The sequence below is a fragment of the Drosophila virilis genome, chromosome 3 (genome assembly GCF_030788295.1).
Source record: "Drosophila virilis strain 15010-1051.87 chromosome 3, Dvir_AGI_RSII-ME, whole genome shotgun sequence".
Lineage (NCBI taxonomy): Eukaryota > Metazoa > Arthropoda > Insecta > Diptera > Drosophilidae > Drosophila > Drosophila virilis.
Genome location: NC_091545.1, coordinates 22476946 through 22502046, shown reverse-complemented (window position 1 = coordinate 22502046; position 25101 = coordinate 22476946). Strand labels below are relative to the sequence as shown.

General features: G+C 40.5%; 4 protein-coding genes across 7 annotated transcripts; 1 reads left to right on the top strand and 3 right to left on the bottom strand.

Moving 5' to 3' along the window:
• Nucleotides 1–83: 83 nt before the first annotated feature.
• SCCRO (defective in cullin neddylation 1 domain containing SCCRO) lies at nucleotides 84–1375 on the bottom strand. The gene is made up of 2 exons (XM_002048222.4): nucleotides 1225–1375; nucleotides 84–981 (listed from the first exon to the last, which is right to left on the bottom strand). Exons 1-2 carry the CDS (start codon nucleotides 1225–1227, stop codon nucleotides 139–141), a joined length of 846 nt encoding a protein of 281 aa, XP_002048258.1. The 5' UTR covers nucleotides 1228–1375; the 3' UTR covers nucleotides 84–138.
• A 114-nt stretch (nucleotides 1376–1489) lies between these two features.
• Nucleotides 1490–3618, top strand: LOC6623777 (T-cell immunomodulatory protein). The gene is made up of 2 exons (XM_002048221.4): nucleotides 1490–1676; nucleotides 1733–3618. The coding sequence occupies exons 1-2, from the start codon at nucleotides 1490–1492 to the stop codon at nucleotides 3328–3330; spliced, it is 1785 nt and encodes a 594-aa protein (XP_002048257.1). The 3' UTR covers nucleotides 3331–3618.
• On the bottom strand, nucleotides 3604–8504 carry AGO2 (Argonaute 2). Of its 2 annotated transcripts, XM_032435243.2 has the most exons (10): nucleotides 8347–8504; nucleotides 8215–8277; nucleotides 6848–7834; nucleotides 6507–6808; nucleotides 6355–6443; nucleotides 5695–6301; nucleotides 4998–5351; nucleotides 4286–4945; nucleotides 3850–4226; nucleotides 3604–3772 (listed from the first exon to the last, which is right to left on the bottom strand). In XM_032435243.2, the coding sequence occupies exons 1-10, from the start codon at nucleotides 8360–8362 to the stop codon at nucleotides 3682–3684; spliced, it is 3546 nt and encodes a 1181-aa protein (XP_032291134.1). In that variant the 5' UTR covers nucleotides 8363–8504; the 3' UTR covers nucleotides 3604–3681. The 2 variants fall into 2 exon arrangements, with proteins under 2 accessions (XP_032291134.1, XP_032291133.1); XM_032435242.2 differs by having other exon boundaries at nucleotides 6507–7834.
• A 1049-nt stretch (nucleotides 8505–9553) lies between these two features.
• On the bottom strand, nucleotides 9554–24422 carry CrebA (Cyclic-AMP response element binding protein A). 3 transcript variants are annotated; one of them, XM_002048218.4, is made up of 6 exons: nucleotides 23430–24422; nucleotides 13197–13410; nucleotides 11646–12160; nucleotides 11134–11571; nucleotides 10923–11066; nucleotides 9554–10847 (listed from the first exon to the last, which is right to left on the bottom strand). In XM_002048218.4, exons 1-6 carry the CDS (start codon nucleotides 23484–23486, stop codon nucleotides 10653–10655), a joined length of 1563 nt encoding a protein of 520 aa, XP_002048254.1. In that variant the 5' UTR covers nucleotides 23487–24422; the 3' UTR covers nucleotides 9554–10652. The 3 variants fall into 3 exon arrangements, with proteins under 3 accessions (XP_002048254.1, XP_015031501.1, XP_015031500.1); XM_015176015.3 differs by lacking the exon at nucleotides 23430–24422 and adding an exon at nucleotides 15007–15182; XM_015176014.3 differs by lacking the exon at nucleotides 23430–24422 and adding an exon at nucleotides 14725–14874.
• Nucleotides 24423–25101: the final 679 nt, after the last annotated feature.

Here is a 25101-nt window from a genome sequence, read left to right as displayed (position 1 = left end):
TATTTATTACTTTCTTTTTATCGAAATGTAATTGCAAATTAACTCGCATTGCTTATTATCTTCATTATTTAAAATAATCCGAATAAAAAGCAAATTTTATAATTAATGAGAATATATATATATATAAAGCAACAATCGTTAGCCATAATTCATGTTTGTACTATGCGAGGTCTGGTAAGCGCTAGATATGTTCTTCTGGGACGTTGATTGCTGCGTGTGGTGCGGCTGATCTGTGGCGAGATGGTTATTTTCTTGACACCATTCAACAAAATCGTCAATAAGCACGGGCCAAGCACCCTCTGAGTCATAGTTGCTCATCCGATCATCGATGTTGGTGGCAAAATCTAGCAGCAGGTTCCAGGTGTCCCTTGAAATCGCCCGCTTGTGTTTCTCTTCAAGGAACTTGCACCAAATGTCCAAGAATTTGAAACGATCGCTGAGCACAATGCACCAATATGCAATGGCCATATCCAAATCAATGCCCTTCTGGCCGGGATCCTTCGCATAGTTAAAAGTGAAGTGGTAGAAATCCTTAAATTTGCCCGCATCATTCAATTCCTGTTCCAGCATAGGCAATTTCGACTTAAGCTTCTCTATACTGTCTGTACCCAATTCGCACATGCCATTGATGAACTCATCCCGCGAAAATTCGCATTGCACTTCGGCGTGAAACTTCCAGGCAATTATGAGTACAAGCTTGGAGTCTGGACTCAGTTCCAAATCCTCCAGAAATTTAATTACGCCCTGTGAGCTGATCTTTAGGGCATCAGTTGGATCACGATAGCGCATAAATAACTGCTCGATCCTTTTGCGATCTAACTCCCTATAATAGTATTCGGGATTCTGAAAATAGTTATCGCTGGCCAAATCCATTTTCCAATCATTCTGTTGCAGGCAGAAGATGGCCGTCTGTTCGCCAGTTTGTGTTAGCGAGATAAATTTTTTCACCTTGTCACGGTGTTGGCTTGACTTTAGTTTGTTCTGCAAAAATAAACAAAATTAACGAATAGCCACTACCAATACACACACACACACACACACATGCACACACATTTTATGTAAATGCACATTGCATAAATACACCAACTACAATTTGTGTGTGCGCTGGCGCTTGTGTGCCAGGAAGAAGCAGCAGCTAGCAAAACAAACACACAAATTGCCTCTGGCATAATACACTAGAAACACAAGTATATAAATAAATTTGCATTTCAATTCTGCACTTACCATGGTCTATATATTGTATTTGTTATTATTTACTTATTATTAGCAAAGTTTTCTCTGCGTTATTGTTTCGACCGTCGAAACTCAGAGATGCCTTAGGTATCGATTCCTTCGCACCGATTTGGCAGCACCGTAAGTGGCAACACTTAATGGTTATCGATAATTTACATCTGACTCAATATTGATTTTCAGAGAAGCAACAACAAAAATAACAAGAAAACAAAGCAGACGCAAATCCTTAGTGTAAAAGTACCTAAAATACAGCCAAATGCATACCCAATGGCTGCTGCTGGTGCTGCTCTATGCGGTGGCTATTCAAGCCAGCGATATTACAAGTGTTGTATTTGGTGATATTAAGGAAGGTGTTGTGGCAGCTTTTGGTGACTTTAATTCCGATGAGTTAACTGACATATTCGTCATTCAAGATGACAGGAAAATGCTACAAATTCTATTTGGTGAGTGTATGCTTATAGAAGAAGCTTTATACAGTGGACCTAATAAATATTATCAGGGGCTGATACGGAACCGTTGCTACGAATGGGTCCTATATGCTACTTTGAGGCCAGAAGAATTGTAAGCGTAGTACCTGGCGATTTCGATGGCGATGCTCTGATGGATGTGCTGGTCAACGTGGAGAGAAGCAAGGATATAAATGACGTTTACATTAATTGGGGCAACACAACAATGCTCAATTGTTCCGCCAAACCCCTCTTCCAAACTAAGGGCGAGGCAATGGCGCTCGATTTTAATCATGACATGATCATCGATTTGTATGGGCTCGACACAAATGATACACGTACCTTCTGGATTTTTAATAACAAACGCGATCCACCGATTGTTGTGCACCAGGCGATGCCCACCGGGGGGACAACTCAAACTCTAACCATACCCAATGCAAATGCATATTTGGATCTAAACGGCGATTATCTAGCTGATCTGTTTTTGCAAACCAAGACTGCCTACGAGATCTGGTATGGCATCAATGAGCGGGACGGCCAGGAGAACTTTAGCTATCAGCGTGCCATTCCCTATGAGTTGGTAGGCATCAACGATTACGTGGTGGGTCAAGCCGTTTTCATGGACTTCGAACTGCGTGGCGTGCAAAATATTGTGGTGCCATATTGTGTACAGGAAAATTGCAAAAACTCAACAATATTTGTTCAGGACGGCAGCCTTTTCTATGATGTTCACGTCAATTTTAAGGACCCACAGGGCGTCACATGGGCATTTGTGCCACCTGATGCGAATGATGTATATCTGAAAACTATTACTGCACGCAGTGGCGACTTCAATTTGGATGGCTATCCAGATTTGCTTGTCACACTGCATCCGTTAAGCGTGGCAAAGCCGGTCATGCAAACGTTTCTCCTGGAGAATGTCGCCTGCAAGACGTGCAGCAAGAAATTTAAGCGCACCTTCGAAGTGCGCTGGAACGCGTTGGCTCCCATGGGAAATAACACAGTCGCTGGCGCATTCTATGACTTCTATCAGGATGGTGTCCTAGATGTTATACTAATGCAGAAGCTGCCGAATGGAAATTATCGTCCACTTGCTTTTCGCAACACGCTCGATTACGATGCCAATTTCGTCAAGGTGATTGTGCTCACTGGTCTGGTGAATCCGCAGAATCCCACATCGCGCACACCTCTAGGGCGCAAGAAGCGCACGTATGGCAGCAATTTGCCTGGTCCAATCATTACCTACAGCACAACCACACAGGATGGCGATCAGCAAATTGGCAGCAGTGTCCAATTGCCGCAGTCATCTTATTTTGCGCTTCAATTGCCCTACACATGCTTCGGTTTGGGTCGCACGCCAAATTTTGTGGATCAGCTGGTGGTGGGACTGTATGGCAAGTTTCACAACTGGACGCAGCTCATACCCAACTCGCAGATCATAGTGGTGCCCAAGCCGCTCGATCAGCCACAGCACTGGAAAGCGCTGCTCTTTGTGACGCCCAGCAAACTAATCCTAATGAGTGTAATCGCCCTGGGTGGCACTTGTCTTGTGATTGTGCTCATCATCTTGGTGCTCTATATTAAGGAAAAGCGAGAGGATAGGCAGGAGCGTTTGCAAGAGTCTCATAGATTCCATTTCGATGCAATGTGAGCAGTATCTTAACAATATTTCATCAGCCAATTGCAAATGCTTTATTGTATATTTATCTCTTTAATTTGTTTAACACAATTTCCCAATTTCCCAAAATGTTAGTTGTTTTCTACGTTAAAAAACAACTAAAGCGCATTCGCAGTTGGTTTTGTCTACAGTTTAGACTTTAAAGTAAGATAAAGCCGTACCGTAGAACCAGCTGGGAATCAGTGCATAATAATCGTTTAATAAATATGTAGTTTAAAAAATGTGATAAAATAAAAATCCAATATATATAATAATAATGACGATGCGTGTTTCGTTTAGTTGAATTAATGGTATTATAAAGGAGAAGTTAGTGATAGTAAATTTCTAAACGAAATACATGGGATTACTTCTCAAAAAGGCCGGCACAATCAGCCGGCGCTGATACTCCTCTTTCGGCGAACGGGACAGACGAGCTCTGTTATTTGAGAAACGGAAAATCAAATTATTGGCTTCGTATGCTATATTTCAACTTTCTGCCATTCTGTTGCTTACCCAGTAATATAAACACGTCCACGTGCCGCAGCCAAGTGAGCCAAATAGGCTGGAGCTGGATACGATACGGAACGATTGCAGCGTGGAAACATGTGGCATAAATTGTAAGTCAATTGTTGCAATAAATCAATATCCAATTTGCCAGTGTTTTCAATAACATTGTAGCGTGTGGGCTTAGCGGTGCCCTGTATAGATTGATGGCTAACCATAAAGAATTGCATCTCGTTCGGATGCACAATGGTGCGATCGACCACTGTGCCCGGCTCAACATTGTTAAATTTATTATTTCTTGGATTCGACGGCATTCCCTCTGGAAAGAAGCGTGTGTGATGGCGTTTCACTACAATAATACAGCACATTTTTGGCTTGATGCCCAGCTGTAAATCAATAAAATCATTTATAAATCAAATCGAACACGTTATCAAATGTAATTTACCTTGGTACAGGCCACATAGATACCCTTTAACTCGATGTTCTGAATTTTCAAAAACTGGCCATCGCTAACACCATCCCGATAATATATAATGTGATCCGGATAACGCTTCTGATACTGCTGATAGACACGCAAATGTTCGGTTACAATGGATTCCATGTCTTCGATTTCTTCTCGGGCGCCACCACCGCCGCCGCATTGCAATCTATATTGCATGTTGTATGAACCGCCATGCATGTCGTGCGATGCAGCCACGCCCACTACACTGGGTATATCACGTTGATCGGGTGAAGGATGTGTCACATCAGCACCCAAATACATGACGTTCGCTAGCATAGTGCGTGGATCATCCTTGAGCTTATGATTGACACCGTTCAGCTTGGAATTGACCTTTAATAAAATGTTGCCAACTAATTGCCCGTTCAGGCGACGTTCCACATTGTTTTGCTTGATGCACTGCGTCAATATGCCATACTGGAGTTCGGCTTTCTGTTTAATAATGTCATAGGAGGGACCACGCGATGCTAAGATGACAAACACCAGATCGTATTGCTGATCTTTAAGATCCTTAAAATGTACATCTAAATTTCGAGCGTCCCCAAAAGTGCGTATGTCAGCCTTGGGCTCCAGGCATACGTTGACATACCTGGCTTGTTGTATCACCTAAAAAACGCTCACATTAGAAACTAAAGATTACCGAGATGCCAACACTAACCAAATCCTGTAATTCGGCAACCTTGTTGTAATGCATGCGTGCGCCCTCGAAATGGAGTATGGCCCATCTGTGGGTTTTTGGCTTAACGACCAAAAATTGTAAGTTATCCATGCGCCACGATCCGTTGAATGGTCTTGCAAAGTTTTTTTTATGGTACTCCAGTTGCGGCGCAGGCAGTTGCCGTGTGCTTACCGTGATGAAATCGCCAGCAACGTGTATACCAAATCGGCTAATAACGGGATCACTATTGTGTTTAAAGTATCTCAATAAATCCAATATCTTAGCCTTGCGTTCATTAGTCGATGTGGCCGCAAATTTGATCATTTCCGATACTTGATTTGTGCCATCCTTGCGCTGTATTGAAAATCAAAAATGAGAATTACTGCGATATATACACAAAAATAACAGGACGACAAAATGAGTTGGAAATAGCCTATGCGTCATGTGAAAGCTTGACATAAGCCTTTTTTCGGCATATTTCATAGAGCTACCATAATAAAGTTCTTAACATACAAGCGAGCCTTGACCCTCAAGGAAATACTTAATAATATAGCTCTCATTAAAACGATTGTTAAAATTAATATTATTGAAATACCATTGTGTCTGTAGGAGTGTTTAATCTCCGGCAGACCAGAAATGATTGGTTGTCTATCTACTTTCTTATAAATATATCATTCAATATATATATCATACTTACATTTAGAGCTTGGCCCTCCTCAATGCGGCACAGCTCCATGGGCAAGTAAATGTACTTTGATGGTGGCCCAACGTGAAGGCACTGCAGCTTGGGAAACCGCAAAGTATAATTCCGGGAACGGAAGTATTGATCTACGGTCTTAACTTCACCTTCTAATTCAAATTTCTGCTCGTTCGCCGGTTTTTCTGACAAGCCGTTCACCTTATATACGCGAGGTGCGCTCCCAAAGCATTTCGGCGGTTCGTACACGACATTGATGCCCTTTATGAAGGGTATTAAGCGCAACGTATTGTTAAGCGTAGTAGCTGGGGTTATCGCCGACTGCAGCCCATAGCGCTCCAAATACTCAATCATTGACATTGCAATTGGGAACGACTTATGCGATACATCGACATTTACAAATGGTCTATCGCCCAACACAAAGCTCTGGTAAAGACCAACCAATGCCTCATAGCCGTCTCCCAGATCGCGACGTTCGCCGTTGTCAGAGGTTTTGAAATAGGAGCGACCGGCTCGTATGGATCGTGTATGACAGGGTACTGCGAATACTACCTCTAGACACTGCAGCGCCCGCATTGGCTTGTCATAGATCTTGTCGTTCATATAACTGCAAAGTATATCAAAATTACTTTCAATTTTCAACATTTGGCGTGGCCCAACCTGCGCAGTGAGCTGAGCTCCACCAGAGAGTTATCCGTATCTTTGATAGTCAAAGTGTAACGGACCGTGCGACCATGAGGATCAATGACCTGCAGAAAGAACAGCAATTAGATTAAGAAAACATATATGTTAAGTATTTGGCGCAGACTTACCTCCACTTGGCCAGTGACATTGGGTAGCTTGTCGACAGAATAACAGGATTTGCGTCCATCGAAGGCAGCAATACCGTTATCTAAATGCTTTGCGCGAAACACTTCGAAGGCTTTGCGGTAAAATTTTTTCGGGCGTTCCGGTACAATGGTCACATCATAATGATATGCAATGTCGGGCATTTTACTTATGTCCACATCCAAGTAATTGACACCCACTCTACCAGCATTTCCAATGGTGCCCCGCTTAATGTTTCCTGTTTGGGGCAATAGCGGGGCCAAGGCACCGCCTTGCGTTCGCTGACCTTGTGGTGGACCGCGCTGCTGATAACCACCCTGTTGACCTTGTGGTGGACCGCGCTGCTGATAGCCACCCTGTTGAGCTGGGGGTGGACCACGCTGCTGATAGCCACCCTGCTGAGGCCCTTGTGGGCCGCGCTGCTGATAGCCACCCTGCTGTTGCCCTGGTGGGCCACGTTGTTGATACCCGCCTTGCTGACCGCCACCCTGTGCACCGCCTTGTGGACCAGACGATGGGCCACGCTGTTGATAACCGCCCTGTTGACCGCCGCCCTGCTGACCGCCGCCCTGTGCACCGCCTTGTGGACCAGAAGATGGGCCACGTTGTTGGTAACCGCCCTGCTGACCGCCACCCTGTGCACCGCCTTGTGGACCAGACGATGGGCCACGCTGTTGATAACCGCCCTGCTGACCGCCGCCCTGTGCACCGCCTTGTGGACCAGAAGATGGGCCACGTTGTTGGTAACCGCCCTGCTGACCGCCGTCCTGTGTACCGCCTTGTGGACCAGACGATAGGCCACGCTGTTGATAACCGCCTTGCTGACCGCCACCCTGTGCACCGCCTTGTGGACCAGACGATGGGCCACGTTGTTGATAACCGCCTTGCTGACCGCCGCCCTGCTGACCGCCGCCCTGTGCACCGCCTTGTGGACCAGAAGATGGGCCACGTTGTTGGTAACCGCCCTGCTGACCGCCGCCCTGTGCACCGCCTTGTGGACCAGAAGATGGGCCACGTTGTTGATAACCGCCTTGCTGGCCGCTTGATTCTTCCTGTTGATTCCTTGGTTGTTCACCCTGCTTCCAACCTAGTTGGCGTTGCTGTCCTCCTTGCTGTTGTGGTCTGTATTGTTGTTGTTGCTGTTGTGGACCACGTTGTTGTCCACCCTGTGGACGCCGCCATTCTCCTTGTGGGTTTTGGCTTTCAGGGTGCTGTTGCGGACGCTGAGTCGCAGGTACGCCATCGTCGCCTGCCTGCAACCTGGACGTATTCTCTCTAGCCGCAGCACTTGTTGACGGTGCGGGGGCTGCAGCTGCAGTACATACATACATATATGAATACCTTAGTTAAGGCAATACATAAGCCATGACGTTGCCGACATGGTAAAATACGAGTTGTGTGCTTCCCCTTTAAATATTTAACTTGCGCCACGTATAAAAGCTTTGCTCGATTTGGACTAAAAGATAGCCATGTAGATAACAGACAGGTGAATCAGGTGATTCCCCCACAAATCCGAAGCTTCCAGAAACTTCGCACACATGCATTCATTTGTATGCACACCCAAACACACGCACACACACACACAAACATGCAACTACTGAGCCTGATAAGCACACCAACCAAAGCATCAAATTAAACATATGCAATAGAATATATGTATATAGATGCATTTCACAATTTTATGAAACTTACTTTGTTGTTGCTGCCGTTGTTGAGGAGCTGGTGCTGCAGCCTCTTTATCGTCCTTCTTATATTCTGAAAATTTCATTTTTATTGTTGAAGTTGCACCAAAAAATTGCAAATCTTATATTTGACAGTACTTACTGTTCTTCTTTCCCATTTCTTCTTATTATTTTTTTTAATCTGTAAGGATTTGCTAATAAATGTCAGAACAATATTTTTTGCGTTTTGCGTCTGATTGTTTTTAGTTCGTTTTACTCTTTATGTACTTTTCGCGTTACCCAGCATTGCTTAAATGTTGCCAAGCACTGTGCTGGGATAAATGTTGCAGAGCGCAATGTTGTCTGCCCATATATATCGATAGTTGTGAACCAATACTTTTTTATTATCGAAATTAGAATTTAAATGTGACTCGTAACTGAAATGATCTAAAAAAAATATGGCTTGCCGGTTTGTTATTTGAATCGCCTACGGTTGATATTGAAGTAGACTCAAATATAGCCCAAAATCACACTGTTTCTGACAATCTTTAAAATGTCTGCCAGCTAAGTCCGTATCATTTGAGTAGAAATCGCTTAAATCGGCGATATTTTTTAAAGATTTATAGCCCATGTTTTAAATACCACAAGTTTTCGTTGTCGTTATGGTTGTATCAATTTTATTTGGAATTGCACTTTTATTTTGCCCAATTACAGCAACCAATTAAATGTTTTACAATTTTTTTCTCAATATTTTCTCAATTTTTTGTACGCGTTAAAAATGTTGTTGCCAAAAAATAACATATGGTCATATGGTACATACTGTATATATATATACACATATATATACATATATATATTTATATATAACATGTTTGTATAAATATATTGTATTTCTCAATTTTTTTTTAACGCATTTGAATAAAATTTTTCATTGCACAAATGTGGTTTAGAAATTGTTATCAACTTGATTTTGTTGTAATTTTCTATAGAATTTGTATATAAAATTTTACTAACAATTGCACAACTTCGTCCGCATGATTTATATACATTAAAATAGCTACAGTAATTATACATTTAGATATATGGTTTGATAAGAAATCAATTAACGCTTAAAGGTTGGTTTAAGTAAATTTTGTGTATGGTAAATTCAACTAATATAAACTAAAATGACTCATACATGACAAAACATACAAATATTATATATATATATATATATATATATATAAAATAGATTGTGGAAAACAAGAATAGTTATGCCAAATAATTGCACTATAACATTAAATTCAATTTTTTTAAACAAAATCTTTGCTGCAAAGTAAATGATATTGTAGTTGTTGCCATTGTAATGCACTTGCAATTTGCTTCAGCGCTTCACTTAAATTATAAAACTTAACAAACAATATTTTCGTTTTCTTCTTTTTTTTTTCTCTTAATAATTGGCTCGGAAATTGCTTAATTTGTCCAGGCAACAGACCAATGTAAATTTCGAAAGCATCATTTCAACTAATTAGCTTCAAAATTCATTTGACGATTCCAGTTGCGGCTGGTAAACAATACAAAAAAAAACTTAAATGCTGCGTAAAAACATAGTTCGTCAATATGTACTAAAAGTATGCGCTACATAAGCATAATTCATACATAGTTATATATGGAATTGTTGTCGATTTTTACTCATCTTTTTCTTTTTTTTTTTGCATTTGCTATGTTTTTGATTTTTTCTTTTGTTGAGAAATTTATCGTATAAAGGAACAAGAGTCTTGACAAACAAAATTCAAAAAACCGTTCCGCATGCGGAAAAACAGCTCTGAAAGTAGTTTGTACAATCAAGCATTATTAAAACATAATGTACATGTCGTTGCTCTTAAATCAAATCGAATCATTGTTTTCTTAGAGCCCACATCTGAGCATGCCATATGCGTTTTTGGTGTTTGTTGTTGTTAACAATATTATAATGTAGCTTCTCTTTAGACGCTGATTATGTGGGGTTCATTTGAGCTTGTTGGTTGCTGATCATTATGTCTACTCTTTATATCAGGTTATATAACAGGAATGCATGACTAATAATATAAGATACAAACTATAAATAGCTAATTATACATTAACGATACAGTGCATATATATATATATATATATATATATATATATATATATATATATATATATATATATATATATATATATATATATATATATATATATATTTATATATGGTTTCAGTTATGGGCTGCTAAATCTTAAGAGATGCTGGCAGGGTTATTTTTGGGGGAATGTTTACCGCTTTGTGCTAACCAAAAAGCCAAAATTTAAATGTTCTTTCTAAACTGATAAATTCTTAAACAAACAAACACTTTCACACGAAACTCGTTCTGTTTTCGATACAACGAAATAAAATAAAATAATAAAATAAAATATCTCTCGGGCAGGCAGGCAAACATGAACCGTGGCCAGCATTGGGCCTTGGTATCAGGTTTAGGACTTTTTCACATTGTGCTTGCTAACTAGGGCCTGCAATTTGTGCAGCTGACTAAGTAGATTGGCATTGGTCTCCTCCAGTGACTCAAGGCGCTTCTTGTAATCATGATTTTCAGTAACCAAAATTTCCACTCGCCGTTCTAGCTGATCCATGTACTCTTTCTTTTTACGACGACTTTCCTGAGCAGAGATCTGAAAAATTGTGACAGACATTGGTCAATAAATGCTCCACACCTTTTTTTTTTCCTAAACTAAGCTTCCATATACCTTATTTTTAATTTTGCGTCGTATCTTCTTGAGCGATTTCTCTTCGGCTTTGGTGAGTGGCAGCTTCTGTGGTATCGGATAGCCCTCAGCGAGCAGCGTGCGTTTCTCTTCCTCTGTCAATAGCAGAGTGCCCGTTGAGCCTTTCTGCAAGTCCGAATAATCGCAATTAGTTTCCAGTTGTAATATATTAATTAGATCTAGATATAATTACCGGCTGTGAGCTGATTAACGGTGTGTGTATGGGCTGCCTCGTCGATGGTGCGGCCGTGTTGGAGGCACCATTGCTACTGGCGGCGCGGGTTATGGCGGCAGCAGCCCGTCGCGCGCTACCATTGTTTGCGGTTTCACCATTGGCGGCTGCATTGCTCACGGCGGATATGGAAACGGAAGCATTGGGCGACAGTGGCGCATACAAATGTTCCGGTGACAAGTTACCTTCCGAGTCATCGCTGGGCAGAGAGGAAGGCGGTGTCAGCGGAATGCCATAAGCATGCGATTTGCCCGTGCTGTTGCTGGCGTTGCTTTCTTTCTCGCTCTTGATGGCCATCTTGGGCAGCATTAGGCCTTGGCTGCCCTGGCCAAGCAAGAGCTGTTGCTGCTGGGATTTGATGAGGCTGTTGCTGCTGGTGGCAAGCAGAAGGCCACCGTGCTGTTCCACATAGGAAAATAAAAAACTGTTTAGCATAGGTCTGGATAAGATGTTAAGGCGGGACTGTGTGTTACCTTTTGGTCGAAGAGCAATTCTGGCTGCAAATTGGCCAGATTAAGGCTCAGCTGCTGGGCGCTGCTGTTCTGTGAGTTTGGACTGGCGGGGCAGCTGGAATCTGGCGACATCGGCTCATCCTTAATGATCGCCTCTTCGATCTCAATGTCTGAGCATATATCCGGTGATATGCTGCCCTCCCGGGCCGATGACACCGATGAGCTGCAATCGTTGTCGTCGTACATTTCCGCCAAGTGTTGAGGTAGTTGAAAATGTTCCAGTGAAACGTTGATGCTGCCGTTACCACTGCTGCTGCCGCTGCTGTGCTGCTGCACCTCGGCATTGCTGCGTGCGACCGCTGTGGATGCAGCCGCCAACTCCGTAATGGCTGTGCTCAATGCGGAACTGGCGCTGCTGCTGCTAATGCTGCTCAGCATGGCGGTGCTGCGGCTGTTTCTTGCGGGCGGGTGTAGTGTCAGGCATTTTGGATCGATGGTGATGCGCCCACTTCCAGAGTAGCACTCGTCATCCATATCTGCAAGGGCGAACAGTCGAAACATTGTAACTTGGCCAACATTGCAACTTATATTTCAAATATATTCATAAATTTTAAATTGGCGCTTCTGCGAATTTGACCTGTCATCCAATAAGAATGTATGCATCTGATTGGAGCTGAATAATCGGATGCGTATCGTGGAACGTGTTGTTTACCGTTATTCACAACCGCAACGTATTCGTTTTACGTACTTAGTGCTTACGTCTTTTGCTCACACGTTAATTCAAATAATATCGAATAATGTGTGCGCGCAAATATTGTGCTGGGCAACCTACTTTTGTTGAATGTTTCTTTCTATGGCCCACGACTGAGTGGTATTTAGCAAATATTGTACAACAATTTGATGTTCTTTTCTGTAACTGTACAAACAGGGCCAAACATTGGATCACTTGCCACCGGGGCGCGCGTCAGCAGATGCTTGTGGCATGACACTTGTGTTTGCATTTGATAGGTATGTTATATATTTTATTTTGTTTTGTTTTGTTTTTGTGTGTTTTGTGTTTTGTGTTTTTTCAGCCACGTTCTTGTCGCTCGCCCGCCCTGAATGGTCTTTTTTGTCATACATTTTAATTTTATTTACACAGTTGTTGTACAGTTTCCATAAAATTACAAATAATAAAAAACAGGCCAGCAGCAATTATATACCGTGTGTCCATATACATATATACGGGAATATTACCAACAACAACAACAACAACAATAACTGATATCGCGTCAAAGTACAAAACTTCATGCACGAGTACTGCGTTAAATTGCTAAATGCTACCGCGACATTAAAAAAAAAAACAAAAAAAAACAGAAGCTGTTCAACTGTTTTTCATGTTGTCGTTCACTATGTACATGGCCTTAATTCACAATGGAGCCACCAACTGGCAACTGTATTTGTCTTGGCTTTAACGAGACAACCAAAGCGTAAACTCAAGAGAACAGAACAGTTAACGTTACCGTTATCCAAAAATAAAAAAGTAATCGATAGCAATTAATCGATATCACTGAATGCAATTGCAATACCTACCATCGATCTTGGCCTGCAGGCTTTTTGGTGAATCGGGCAGGGAGTCACCGTCGCTGTTGAGACTATAGGAATGCTCCGTTTTGATTGGGCCCGTGCCATTGAGCAGCGCGTCGGAGATGAGCTTGTCGTTTAGTATGACAGTCGGATCCTTGACATCACGATCGTAAAACCAATCGTGCATATCATGATCACTGCTTATTTTCAAGGATTCCGTCTGTAAAAATATCAGCAGAAAAAAAAAACAATAGCAAAGGTAATTAGTAAATGTACACACGGCATGGAGTCGTAGTCGCAGTCGTGCTGCATAGCGATAGCGCACTCTTATATAACTTAGAAACAAAAGTAGCAAATATATATTTTTGCGCAAACAAGAAAAAAAATATAAAAAAAAAAAAAACACTAGCAATAATTTGAAAAGCGAATCGCACGAAACAGCACACGTAAAACCAAAAACGCAGCGATACAGATACACGACCCATGCAGATAGCCCAAAACAACAACAAGCTTTGGGTCTATACATACCTATATGAAAAATACAACATTTTAAAATATATATATATATATAGAAAGATGGGTAGCCTTGCATGCGCTGCGAGGTATGTAGTATTTTACGTATGTATATATATTTTTTTGGTTTGTCAATCTTATCAAAGACGACAGCGACACTATCGTACCCTTGAAATTCTCATTGATTCAAACAAAATAAAAATAAAAGCAATTTAAAGTTATCATTTCATAATAACTGAAGTGGAAACAGCAATTGAAATGATTTGTATTTGAATTATTGCCAACGGTTAAAATTATTTCAAAATGTCCGCCTTTCTGCCTGCCATTGCGATAATTTTCCCATTGCATCGATTACATGTCCTTTCGGATGCGACAATCGATAACACTGTCACGAGGCCCGGCAGCAGTCGCAACGCAACGCTTATTTTGCAGGGCTTGCAAAAAAAAAATTAATTGAAAAATGTGTAACAGATTAATAAATCAAATTTAAATGGATCGCATTTTGTGGTGTCGTGAGCGTGATTAGTCGTCAACAACCTTGAAAAACAACCATGTGCATGATGAGAGCTTGTGATGAGCACAAATGCGATTTGCAACAAGTGTTTGACTGCCGTTTGCCGCTTGACAGGAACGAGTTTTCTTTTGCTGCTGTGCTTCTACTCGAAATATCCAGAATGCGAAATTAGCCTGATGATGTAATCTGAATGTGCCAGTTTTTGACGAAATATATACATATGTATGTTGTATGACAAAAAAAAATGTAAGACGGCTTGAATTTACTTAATTGCTGTAAGCAAATCTACGGCTATAAATTGTTGACCCATATAAATGCGACACTTTCTGCATGTATGTAGTAGCTGTGTGTGTGTGCGTGTGTGTGTCTGCGTACATTGTATATGCATGTATGTATCTACGTACATATGTACATATGTGGAATGATAAAAAGTGCATGTAACTACGCTTGGCTTTAAAAGCCCATTAGTATGTAAAATATATATTTTTTTGCCTCAAAAATGCTCACATTCTAAGCCACACTCAAATGGGAAATCCAGTTTTGGTCATAAGAAAAGGGAACGTCGTCGTCGTCGCGGGCATGGCCTCAAGTGTGAGTAACTATGTGCGTGTGTCTGTGTGACAGCCGGCTTGCTTGCGTTCCGCCGTAGGTATGAATCTCTCTCTCTCTCTCTCTATCTCCTTCACTCACTCTGTCTGTCTGTCCCCGTCTCCCGGCTGCTTCTGTGTGGGTCTTCTTTCAAGCTTACCACTTATTCGTACTCGGCATATAAACTTAAACATTGATTACCGTTTGCACGCGTGCATTGTATATGCCTTTTATACGTTCGTACGTATGCGCATACATATGTATGCATGTAAAAGCACTCGCTGGTATGCGCGAGGGTGGATTTAAAAGAAGTCGTTAATGTCGCAGACGTACGTGACGCGCAATTACGATGACACTTGCATCGTATTTGTGATGAGCCTTGCACCGATAACTTAATGTAATTGTGATGAGTCGTGCATCGATAACTTAATGAAAATGTGACGAGCCTCGCATCGATAACCCAGCTTATACTAATTGCACTTTCATGCATACACACATATGCAAATAATAAAAAAAGAGTACCACAAAACAATTTTTGCAAGCTCCATCTTATGATCCACCCTCGATAGCATGTATGTACATATGTATGTTTGTATATCCCTGCACAAGTGCTTTCTCCATATTTTAGCCGTCTCTTCGCAGCGGCCAAGAATCAGCAAAGTAGCAGCGGCAGCAGAGAAGCGTAAATAAACTGTTCAAGTGTGTGTGTGCGTGCCTGTGGCGTGTGTGTGTATGTTTATGATGAGTTCAACGAACCTTGGAATTGTTGAGAATTAGCAATTCTTGAAAAATGTTACCAAAACGGGCAACATAAACACACACACACACACACACATAATCACATCGGTATACAGAGAGATATTGTGTGAAGCTTGAAAGAAAGCCAAGAGACAGCAAAAAAAATGCTCACAGGCATTTCTCGCTGCTTCAGATGCCCCCCTCCCCCCTTCTCATAGCTGTGGATCTTGGCATGGCGGCGCTGTGGGCCAAATTACGGACAAATCAAAGATGTGGAGCATCTCTGCGCGTTCGCTGCTGCAGGTTTCAGATGTTTTTTGTCTTCACGTTCAATGAAAGCCGAGGGCAACTGCCAAGACAAGTGGTGCGAACCCTTAAGCCGCAAAAAGCGCTTAAGCACCTAATGATCATTACAATGCCAGATTTCGATTGTTCGCTGGGCTATCGATGACAGGCCGTTATCGATGCAAATGAGCACCTGTTGAGCTGGTCACACGTGCGACTCGTATAAGTTTTATGAGAACTTTTCCACATTTTCTTCGGTTGCAGTTCGTTTCGTAAACTATTCAAAAAAATATATACACATAAGACCAAATGAGCCGCCCGAGGGTATCTATTCAACATACCATACAGACGTATCTGTTCGACATTAGCATATCGCCTTCGTTCCATTATACAATTTTATTTAAATTTTTGTGTCCCAGGCAAAGGCAAGAAAAAGGGTGTAAAAGACAAAAAGCAAAGCTACCAACAAAAACCGAATATACAATTTCATAAAATAATTAAACTGGTTATTGTTTTTTTTTTCTCTCTCTCTCTCTCTCTCTCTTTCTCTTTAATTTTTTGTAATGTCTATAGATATTTCGATTTGGCTTTTTCGCTTGCTCCACAAATTGGATTGATTAAATAATGTTGCAGCAAGCGAAAACCTTTCACATTTATAAAAGTGCAGCTGTGTGCGTGTGTGTGTGTGTACATACATGTGTACTTATGTTTGTGGGCACAAAACACACTCAACGTGCATATGTATCGGTTTTCTTTGTGTTGTGCACAGCATTTTTAGTTGCTCTTTATTTCTTTTCAATTTTATGCTTGTCTGTCCGTCCGTCTGTCTGTTCGTCCGTCTGACTGTGTGTCTGACTGTCTTTCTGCTTCTTCTTCTTCTTCATCATGATCATCATCGCTGTAAAGTGAAAGGTGCTCCCACAATTCAAAAATGCTTTTTAACTTGAAAAATTGCTACGCTTTGGCTTGCGCTTTGGTTTCTTGCGTTTTTTTTTTTTTGTTCGACTTTTGCCTGGCAGTCGAAAAGCGTGGTAAATGGTAATTGGTAAATGTAAAGTGGCCTGAAAAGAAAGTGGACGAACAGAAGAATACTAAAAGGCAACCCTCGCGTTAAGCTGCCTTTCAAATAGTGTTGTAAATTCATTTTACAAATCGATAAATACAAATTTGAAAATTATAAGCAGTAAAGTTAATTTGAATATTAAATTTACTAATTTTGTATGCTTTTGTTGTTGTTCTACTTAATTTGAGATATGTGTTAATTAACGCCAAATGATCGATGCCCCAAAATCAGGCATGCTTATATTATAATCGATATATTGATGTTTCGATTATTTTTCGATCAGGCGACTAATTGACCTTGTTGACGCACGTTAACATTACGTATACGCCGTCTGGCAACCCCAATGCGACCCAAGCCCAATTGCCAACACAGAACTGCAGCCAAGTGACGTGTTTTTGGCGTATTTCAGTTATAAATATACCCAAATGGGTATATTAATAGCATCGACACCAACACACACGCACAGCATAGCGATACGGCGGGGGCGTGCGTCCTATGCGGGCTTAACCTTATCACCAATAAACATATATAATTGCGAATGTGTGTGCCAAAAGAGAAATGTACGCACGCAGCCAGGCGCCCTGACGTATAACCCACCCGCCAGTTAACCGATTCCCCCAAAGTCGGACAAAATATTCGCAAAACGGAAATGTTGTGAAAGTTGCGAACGGGCGCACAACCCACGCGTAAAGACTCCAGTAGCCATGGCTTCCAATTGGTGGTGCTGTGGCTTGTGTCCTAATCGCATTGGCATTGGTCGCAATGCGATTGCTCTATACGCTCAGCTGCCAAAGTGGTTGACTTTGACGCCATTCACAAACTCAGGCAATAAATAACTGAATAAAATAAAGAGTGCCAATGCGACGGAAGCAACAATTATGTAGATCAACAAACGATTTTAGCCAAAATCAATTGATCAAGTGAGCTTTGTTAGCATACTGCATGGGTGAATCACTTAGGGTCTGTCTTCATTATTGATTCGCTTTCCAAATGTCTGACTCATTTAAGTGATAATGCCTATGCCGGACTTGGAAGTGTGCGGTGTTGTGGCGCGATAAGCTGACTTTCTTAATTGATCGCATATTTGCAGAGCACAATTCTACGATAGAAAGCTTCAGTTATATTTCAATAATATAGTATTGTAATACGTTTAATAGAAATCCATATAAATAGTATAAGCAACTCGAACCTTAACTAACTAACTGTATTAAGCATAAGCCATTCGGAGTAGAGCTCAAATTTAGCCCGCGAATTATATATGAAAATATGTAAGCCTTTATATATTTTCAGTATAACGGGCAATTGCCAATTCAAAATAAAAATCATTCATCAAAACATCAATAATTATTAGACTAACATTAGAACTTAAAGCGAAGTCCAGGGATGTAAAAAGCTAGCTTTACGAAATCAAACCCCAAGGCAGAGAGTAAAAGAGCACGTCCGTGCTCCACGCAACCTTATAGCTAATCAACCTTTCATTTTGCATTACATACCGTTCACCCTTTAATAAGACTTAACTGTTGCACAACTTGTTGCCATCGCTTGCTGTGTTACACTTATCGTATAACACTTCATTAACGCACATTGGAGACAAAACAATATGGTCCGCCCACGCTACAGCAAGGCAGACACCATACAGCCCCTCCCCCCCCCATCATGCTTGGACCATGTGTTCGTATTGTAAATTCAATCTATGAATAATTCACACAGAGCCTTCAACTCCTGCCTGGCGGCTGTTGGCTGCCTGCTTGGGCCTGACATTGACGTCAAGAGTAAACTAAACAGCTGGTCGCCTGCCGGCCGCCCACATACAATCGAGACTATGTTGGACTTAAGAGCAGACTGTTGCTCTTTGCACTCGGGCTGAAAAGAGAGCAAAAATAAAGCGGGCAACAGCAACAAGAAATTGTGCAATGCGCATCCTGCATTGCGCAGCGCGTGTAAAATTCGCATGAATGGACGCGAAAGTTGACTCAATGAATGATGTGGGGGTGTCTCGCTCTCTTTCTTAGCCTCTCTCCCTCTCTCTATCTCTCTCTTTCTAACTGTAATACGATGATACTATAAATGTGCATGTATATATACACATACATACATATGTGTGTGGTTTGCACAAATTTAATTATGCGCGCTTTTGCCATATGTTTGAACTTTTTTCATAGAAATGTGCCGCTAACAAACCACAAAATTTGCAGTGTTGCCATCGCTGCATGATTTTGTTTCTTTTTTTTTTTGTTTTTTTTTTCTTATTGTTTTTTTGTTTTTGGCATTCGCTTTGGATTTTTAACCTGTTTTTGCAGATTGCAACGCTAGCTACGCTCATTGGAAATGTCAAAGTTAAGCAATACACACACATACACATGCACACACACACACACACACACAAACACACTCACTCACATATTGTTTGAGTTTATGCCATATTGAAAGTATCGTGCACACATAGCTCGAACTAGTTATTCAAATATGCTGAGCAACCGTCTCTTGAGACAACACTGTTGCCAAGCACGTTTTTCAGTTTTGTGGGTTCTCGTGTGCATTTAAAATAGCGGCACGCTGCACTAAGCCGTTAGAAACTCAGCATAACCTCAAACGCACACACACACACACACACACACAAACAACTCGCACACACATGCACATGCACAGCGACATTTGCATGCATTTGTTAACTGTTCTTTGTTGGCTGTTGTTTTTATTTTACCGTAAAGGGTGTCAAATTGTCTTTGGCAAAATGTTTAATATTATTATGTACGCTCTATACTCTATGCTAGCAATATTTGTAGCCAGCTTTTGCTTATATAAGCGAAAGTTGTATCAAAATGTAAAACGGTTGAAATGTTAAATACACACACACACACACACGCACACATGCATATGTGTATGCATATATGTATGTACATATGTATGCAAAGGTAAGCTGTGGTTAAGTTTTTTATGCTTCTGGTGGCCCCTCAATGGTAGCAGCCGTCAAGTCGAATAAACTTGCTGACTTATTAACTTGAACTTGTTTGTTAATGCTGCAATTTTCTTCTCGACTTGACTTTTGGTCTTACAAAATTGCCCCGCTCAACGTTTATGAAAAAAACTCTAGAGTTTTGGTCTGCTTCAACTTATTTCTTTCTTTCTTTCTTTTTGGTTTTTTTTTTTTTTTTTGGTCAGCATTCTTTTGTGAAGGCGATTGCCTTTTTTTCAGCTTTCGTCGAGCCAAGGTAGTAATTTTTTTTTGTTTGGTTTTCATTTCTGCATGCCAAAAGAAAGAGGAAGAAATTGTAGATCAAGTCGCGACTTGGTTAATTGAATGCCACAAAAAAAAAAATAACTTCAAATAGTTTTTAGGAAAATAGTATACATATGTCATATTTCCTGTGTATGTTCATTCACATTCCTGAAGATTTGCGCTAGAAGTGAATAACCCCTTTTATGGTATATAATATATAAATATTATAATCATATAAATTTCAGTCTTTGAGTACAATGTATGTACACATGCATACAAGATTAATTCGAATGCTGTCTAGCATGACGTTTTGTTTCCAAGCAACATGTGCTCCTTATCTTCGAACAAAAATGTTAAAATAGAATTTTAGCTTCCAGCAGCAATATGTCTAAGTGCTTATCAATAGAACAGTGGACCACCAATAATGAATTATAGCTAATGAGATCGGAGATTTCAACGGAATCCAATGTGAATACATCTATATCTAAGATACATTCAACTTAGCACATAAGATAAAACTTGTTGAAGTTCTTAGATTATATAGCATATAAATTGTTCATGATTTACTGCATAAATAATTTGTTAAATATAGTTATTCTTTTTTTTTTGTTTTAGTTCGTATTTTTCATGCTAATTATTTCCAAAAATATCAACAACAAAAATTATTCAATAATACGTGAAGTAATCAATAAATAATTTGATGAGTTACTGACACAGCCCCGATAAGCGGACACTTGAGACACAAATGATTACCCCAGCCCCCTGACCGTGCAGCTAAATGGGGGATTTTTGTTGCTGTTTTGTTTTTTTGTCGGCCAATTAACAGATTGCAATGTGTACGGTACATGTGTAAAAAAAAAAAATGGAGGGAAACACAGCTTTTGGGATTTTTTTCAGTTGATAAATATTTGAATTTTACTTTTAGTGCACGGTAATTCCAACGAAACGGATTATCTATAAATGTTATTCCTTAAGCATTTCCTCCGTGGAAAAGCCCAAGTTGACTATACTATATATATATATATATAGGGAGAGAGAGAAATGATTTGTGTTTATGTATGAAGTGAACGCGCGCCTAATCAAAACTATTTCAGGTCTTATCTGGCTTTTGGCCCTCTTTTGTTACAAAATGGTCTGTGATAAGATTTTTGATATGCCACAGCAAGACTTCAACTTGGGGCAATGATAATTTAAATTTTCCAAATAATGCCAAAAATGCGCCAAAAACAATCTGAAAATCAAGTGTTGCATTGAAATAAATATTTATTGTGTTTAGAGTTATGGTCACATTAAAAAACAGAAAATATTACCAACACACAGGCACACACACGTACGTAATGCAAGCCGAAACTGATTCTGACGTAATCGAGGGCGCACGCCCCGGTTCTACTACGGCGGGAAAAAACTGCACGCGCATTTTGTTCCCGGGAATTTCGTTGCTTTTGCTGCTGCTTAAGAATTTGCTTTTGTTTTTGTTATTTTGTTCATAAACACACGCATACACACATACATATGCATGTCGTTTTTTTTTTTTTTTTTCATTTTTCGCATGAGCCTATTTTGGTCTGGCGTCGCGGTCTTTGCGGCATTATCTCGCCCAGTAATGACACTGACGGCCCGAGCTTTTGTCAGTTTAAAGTGCAGCAGCTACAACAACAATACTAATACAAATACTAATACTAATAACAACAAAAAAGTCATTAGTAACTTTGCATTTAGCGCAGCTGATAGCGCAGTTCGTCTTATCACTCGCACGCCCCTGTCAGCTCTCAAGTGTGTGTGTGTGTGTGTGTGTGTGTGTGTGCGCGCCGTAATAGATTCTTTCTTTCTTTTGTATTTAGAATCTGCTGTAGTACTCATAAATGTTACGCCGGCAGCAGCAGCAGCAGCGGCAGAGACGCTTCCTCGACGGCGACATGTATTCATTACTGTTTCCGCAGCGATAAGCAGGCCCTCCTCATGAAATGAGGCTCAACGCAGCACACACACACACACACACACACACACACACACACACACACACACACACATATTGGTTAAAAAAAAAGAGCCAGCAGAAGAACAGGAGAAAAAAAAACCATTTTTGCTCGCTAAATGATAAATTTCTACAGTTTCTTTTCAATTTCTTGGAAAAACTTCAATTATCATTATCAGAACACTTTGGAGGTACACAAAGAAAGAAATAAAGAAACGCAGAAGTAGAACTTTCGTAATACCAGAAATAGTTCTCGCCCTTATCTGGGGCCATGTAAATGATATTTTTCGAACACAAGAAATCACTAAAAAAAAAAAAAAAAAAAATGATTTGTCTCACTAAGGTAAGTGGCTAAAACAAGACTCAACGTAACCGAGTTGACAGAGATAAAAAGAAAAGAAGAAGACGAAGAAGAAGGGCAACTTGTAGCCTTGCCTTTCATATCATATCTTTTTTTTTGTTTTTTTTTTTGATATTTTAGATTTTTTTTTTTGCAAAAGTTGTTTTCAGTTATGTAGCTACGCCCCGGCACGTTCTGCTACATAAGTGGGAAATCGAATCGAATTGAATTGAAACGAAATAACAGGGTGTGCGCTGTCGTATATCATATATGTATGTAGTTAGGGTAGACCCCCCTGCCCCCCTCCTCCTCCTCCTGGTAGCTAGCGGGCAACGGTGTCGATTAGATTTGGCTTTTGGTGACTGGCAAGAGTCAAGACTCAAGTCGAGACTCTTGGACAGACAGTTTTATGAGCTTGTTTTATAGGACAGGTTTTTATTTCTATTTTTTGCTTTTTTTTTTTTTTTGTTGTTGGGGGCCTTTCGAGCAAGATCAACCTGAATCGGAAAGGGAAAATGCAGATTGTACAACAATTTCACCCAATTCAAGCCACATCGAGATGGTTTTCTCAACATAATCATAATCTAAGCCACTTTATTTAAATTTTAACTAAACAACAAATCGTTGTCGGTTCATTTGCCCGGCCTGATAAGCTCTCTGTAAGCTTAATGTGGGTCATTAATATATATACGTTTATATATTTATAATTTTTAAATTCGTTTTTCAAATGCAATTTCATTTTCTAACGAATCTGACTTTATATTAAGTATATGCAACACTTGGCCCATTGCACAGCTAATGTCAAGGGTTTACATTTTAATGAGATGGTAGAAATAGACGTATCTCTATATACTTAGCATATATATATGCACGTATCTGATTTAAGATCGTTTTCTTATCGGTTGAGTGTGAACGTCATGAGCGTAATTAACACGAGAACTGATAAACTAATAAAGCATTTTGAGGCTTGATATCATAAATTGAACTCTAGAGGTTCGCTTACCGGATCTAGATCGGAGTCCCATATATCTTTGAGGTCGCCATCGTAAAACGAGTCCATACTGACGGTTTGTGGTATTGTTTGTCTTATTTATTTATGTTTTTCGCGCTCTAAGAACTTTTTAGGTTTTATTTTCTTTTAATTTTATATGTTTCAGTTGATTTTTGCGGTTTTCGACTTCGTTCCAACTGGTTGCAGTCACACGCTTTTCTTAGTTTTCCTCAATTTCTTCTCTATCAACTATATATTGTATATATATATATATATATATATATATATATATATATGTGTGTGTGTGTGTATATATAAATTCCTTTCCTTCTGGCTAAAGCTAGTCGACAACAGTTCTGGACGCGCTTCTCTATAACACTTATTAGGGCGAAACCTGTTGCTTCCAAAGAATGTTTTCACTTGACATTGTTAAAGTCGCGCGTGTGTGTGTGTGTGTGTGCTTGTGTGTTTGTATGTAGCGCAGCGCGAGCGAGTGTTTGTCTGTGTGTGTACGAACATATGTATGTGTATGTGTTTAGTTCTAACTTGGTTTACAACTTGTAGCTGGATTAAACTTGTTGCACGCTTTCGTTGGGGGGGATTTTTTGTTGTTGTAGTTGTAATTATATATTTAACGATTTTATCCAACACATTCGATATTCACTAGGTTTTCGTAGAAAATTGTTATTAATTATAATTTTGTTTTTAATTGCGATTTTCTTCTTTTTTTTATTAATATTTTATTTTGTATAGATTTAATGCTGTTGATTTTTGTGTTGGGGACAGCAGCACATTTCCATTTCCATATGGCTGGCTTTGGCCATGTATAATAACATTTAAAATGTGTAGTTAATATCATTAACTGTTGCCGCTTTCGTAATTGAATTGTATATGGTACGTATATATGTATATATATATGCATATATCTTGTGTACATATATGATTGGTTAGCACAATTAGAATATTGTCCGTAGTGCGACTGCAGCCAAAAACGGTACTAAACTAAATGTCGGTGAAATTCTTGTGAATGCGAACGAACTGGCAGGCAGCAGCCGCAGCCGCAGCCATTGTCGACGTCGTCGTAGATTCGCTCTCTCTCTCACATACACACGCACACAAAGGCATACACAATCGAAGCAAAGAGCGCATGTGAATGACTTAACGTATATTCGGTCGCTCCCTCTGCCGCTCGCGCACATTGGCTGACGTTCACAATGCCGGTTGCCGGCTTGCCTTGCGGGCTCTCTTAGCTTAACTTTCACGCTCTTTGGTCTTTGTAAAGTGAATGTAAGCAGGCGTCGCTCGTCGCCGTTGTCGTAAGCCGGCTTTGACGTCAAGCCAAGACTTATAGGAAAAAACAAAAACAAGTTTCTTCCGACGTTGACGTTGCTGCGGCAGCGGCTGCGGCTGCTGCTGCTGCTGTTGCGGCAACATTTGTTAACCTGTTTTTTTATTATAGACTCTTTTTTTTTTTTTGTTTTTGGTATTTGATTTGGTTTTTCCCCCCTCATGCTCTAGCGCGCTCTGCAGCTCTAGGCTGTGGCCGGCTTCGGCGCTGCCGCTTGGCAACACTTTGCGCTGCTGCTGCTGCGGCTGCTGCGGCTGCTGCTGCGGCTGCTGATCTTGTCAACTTGACCAAGTTATTTGAACTATGCGCATGTGCAGCCGACGTCTAGCTGGCCAA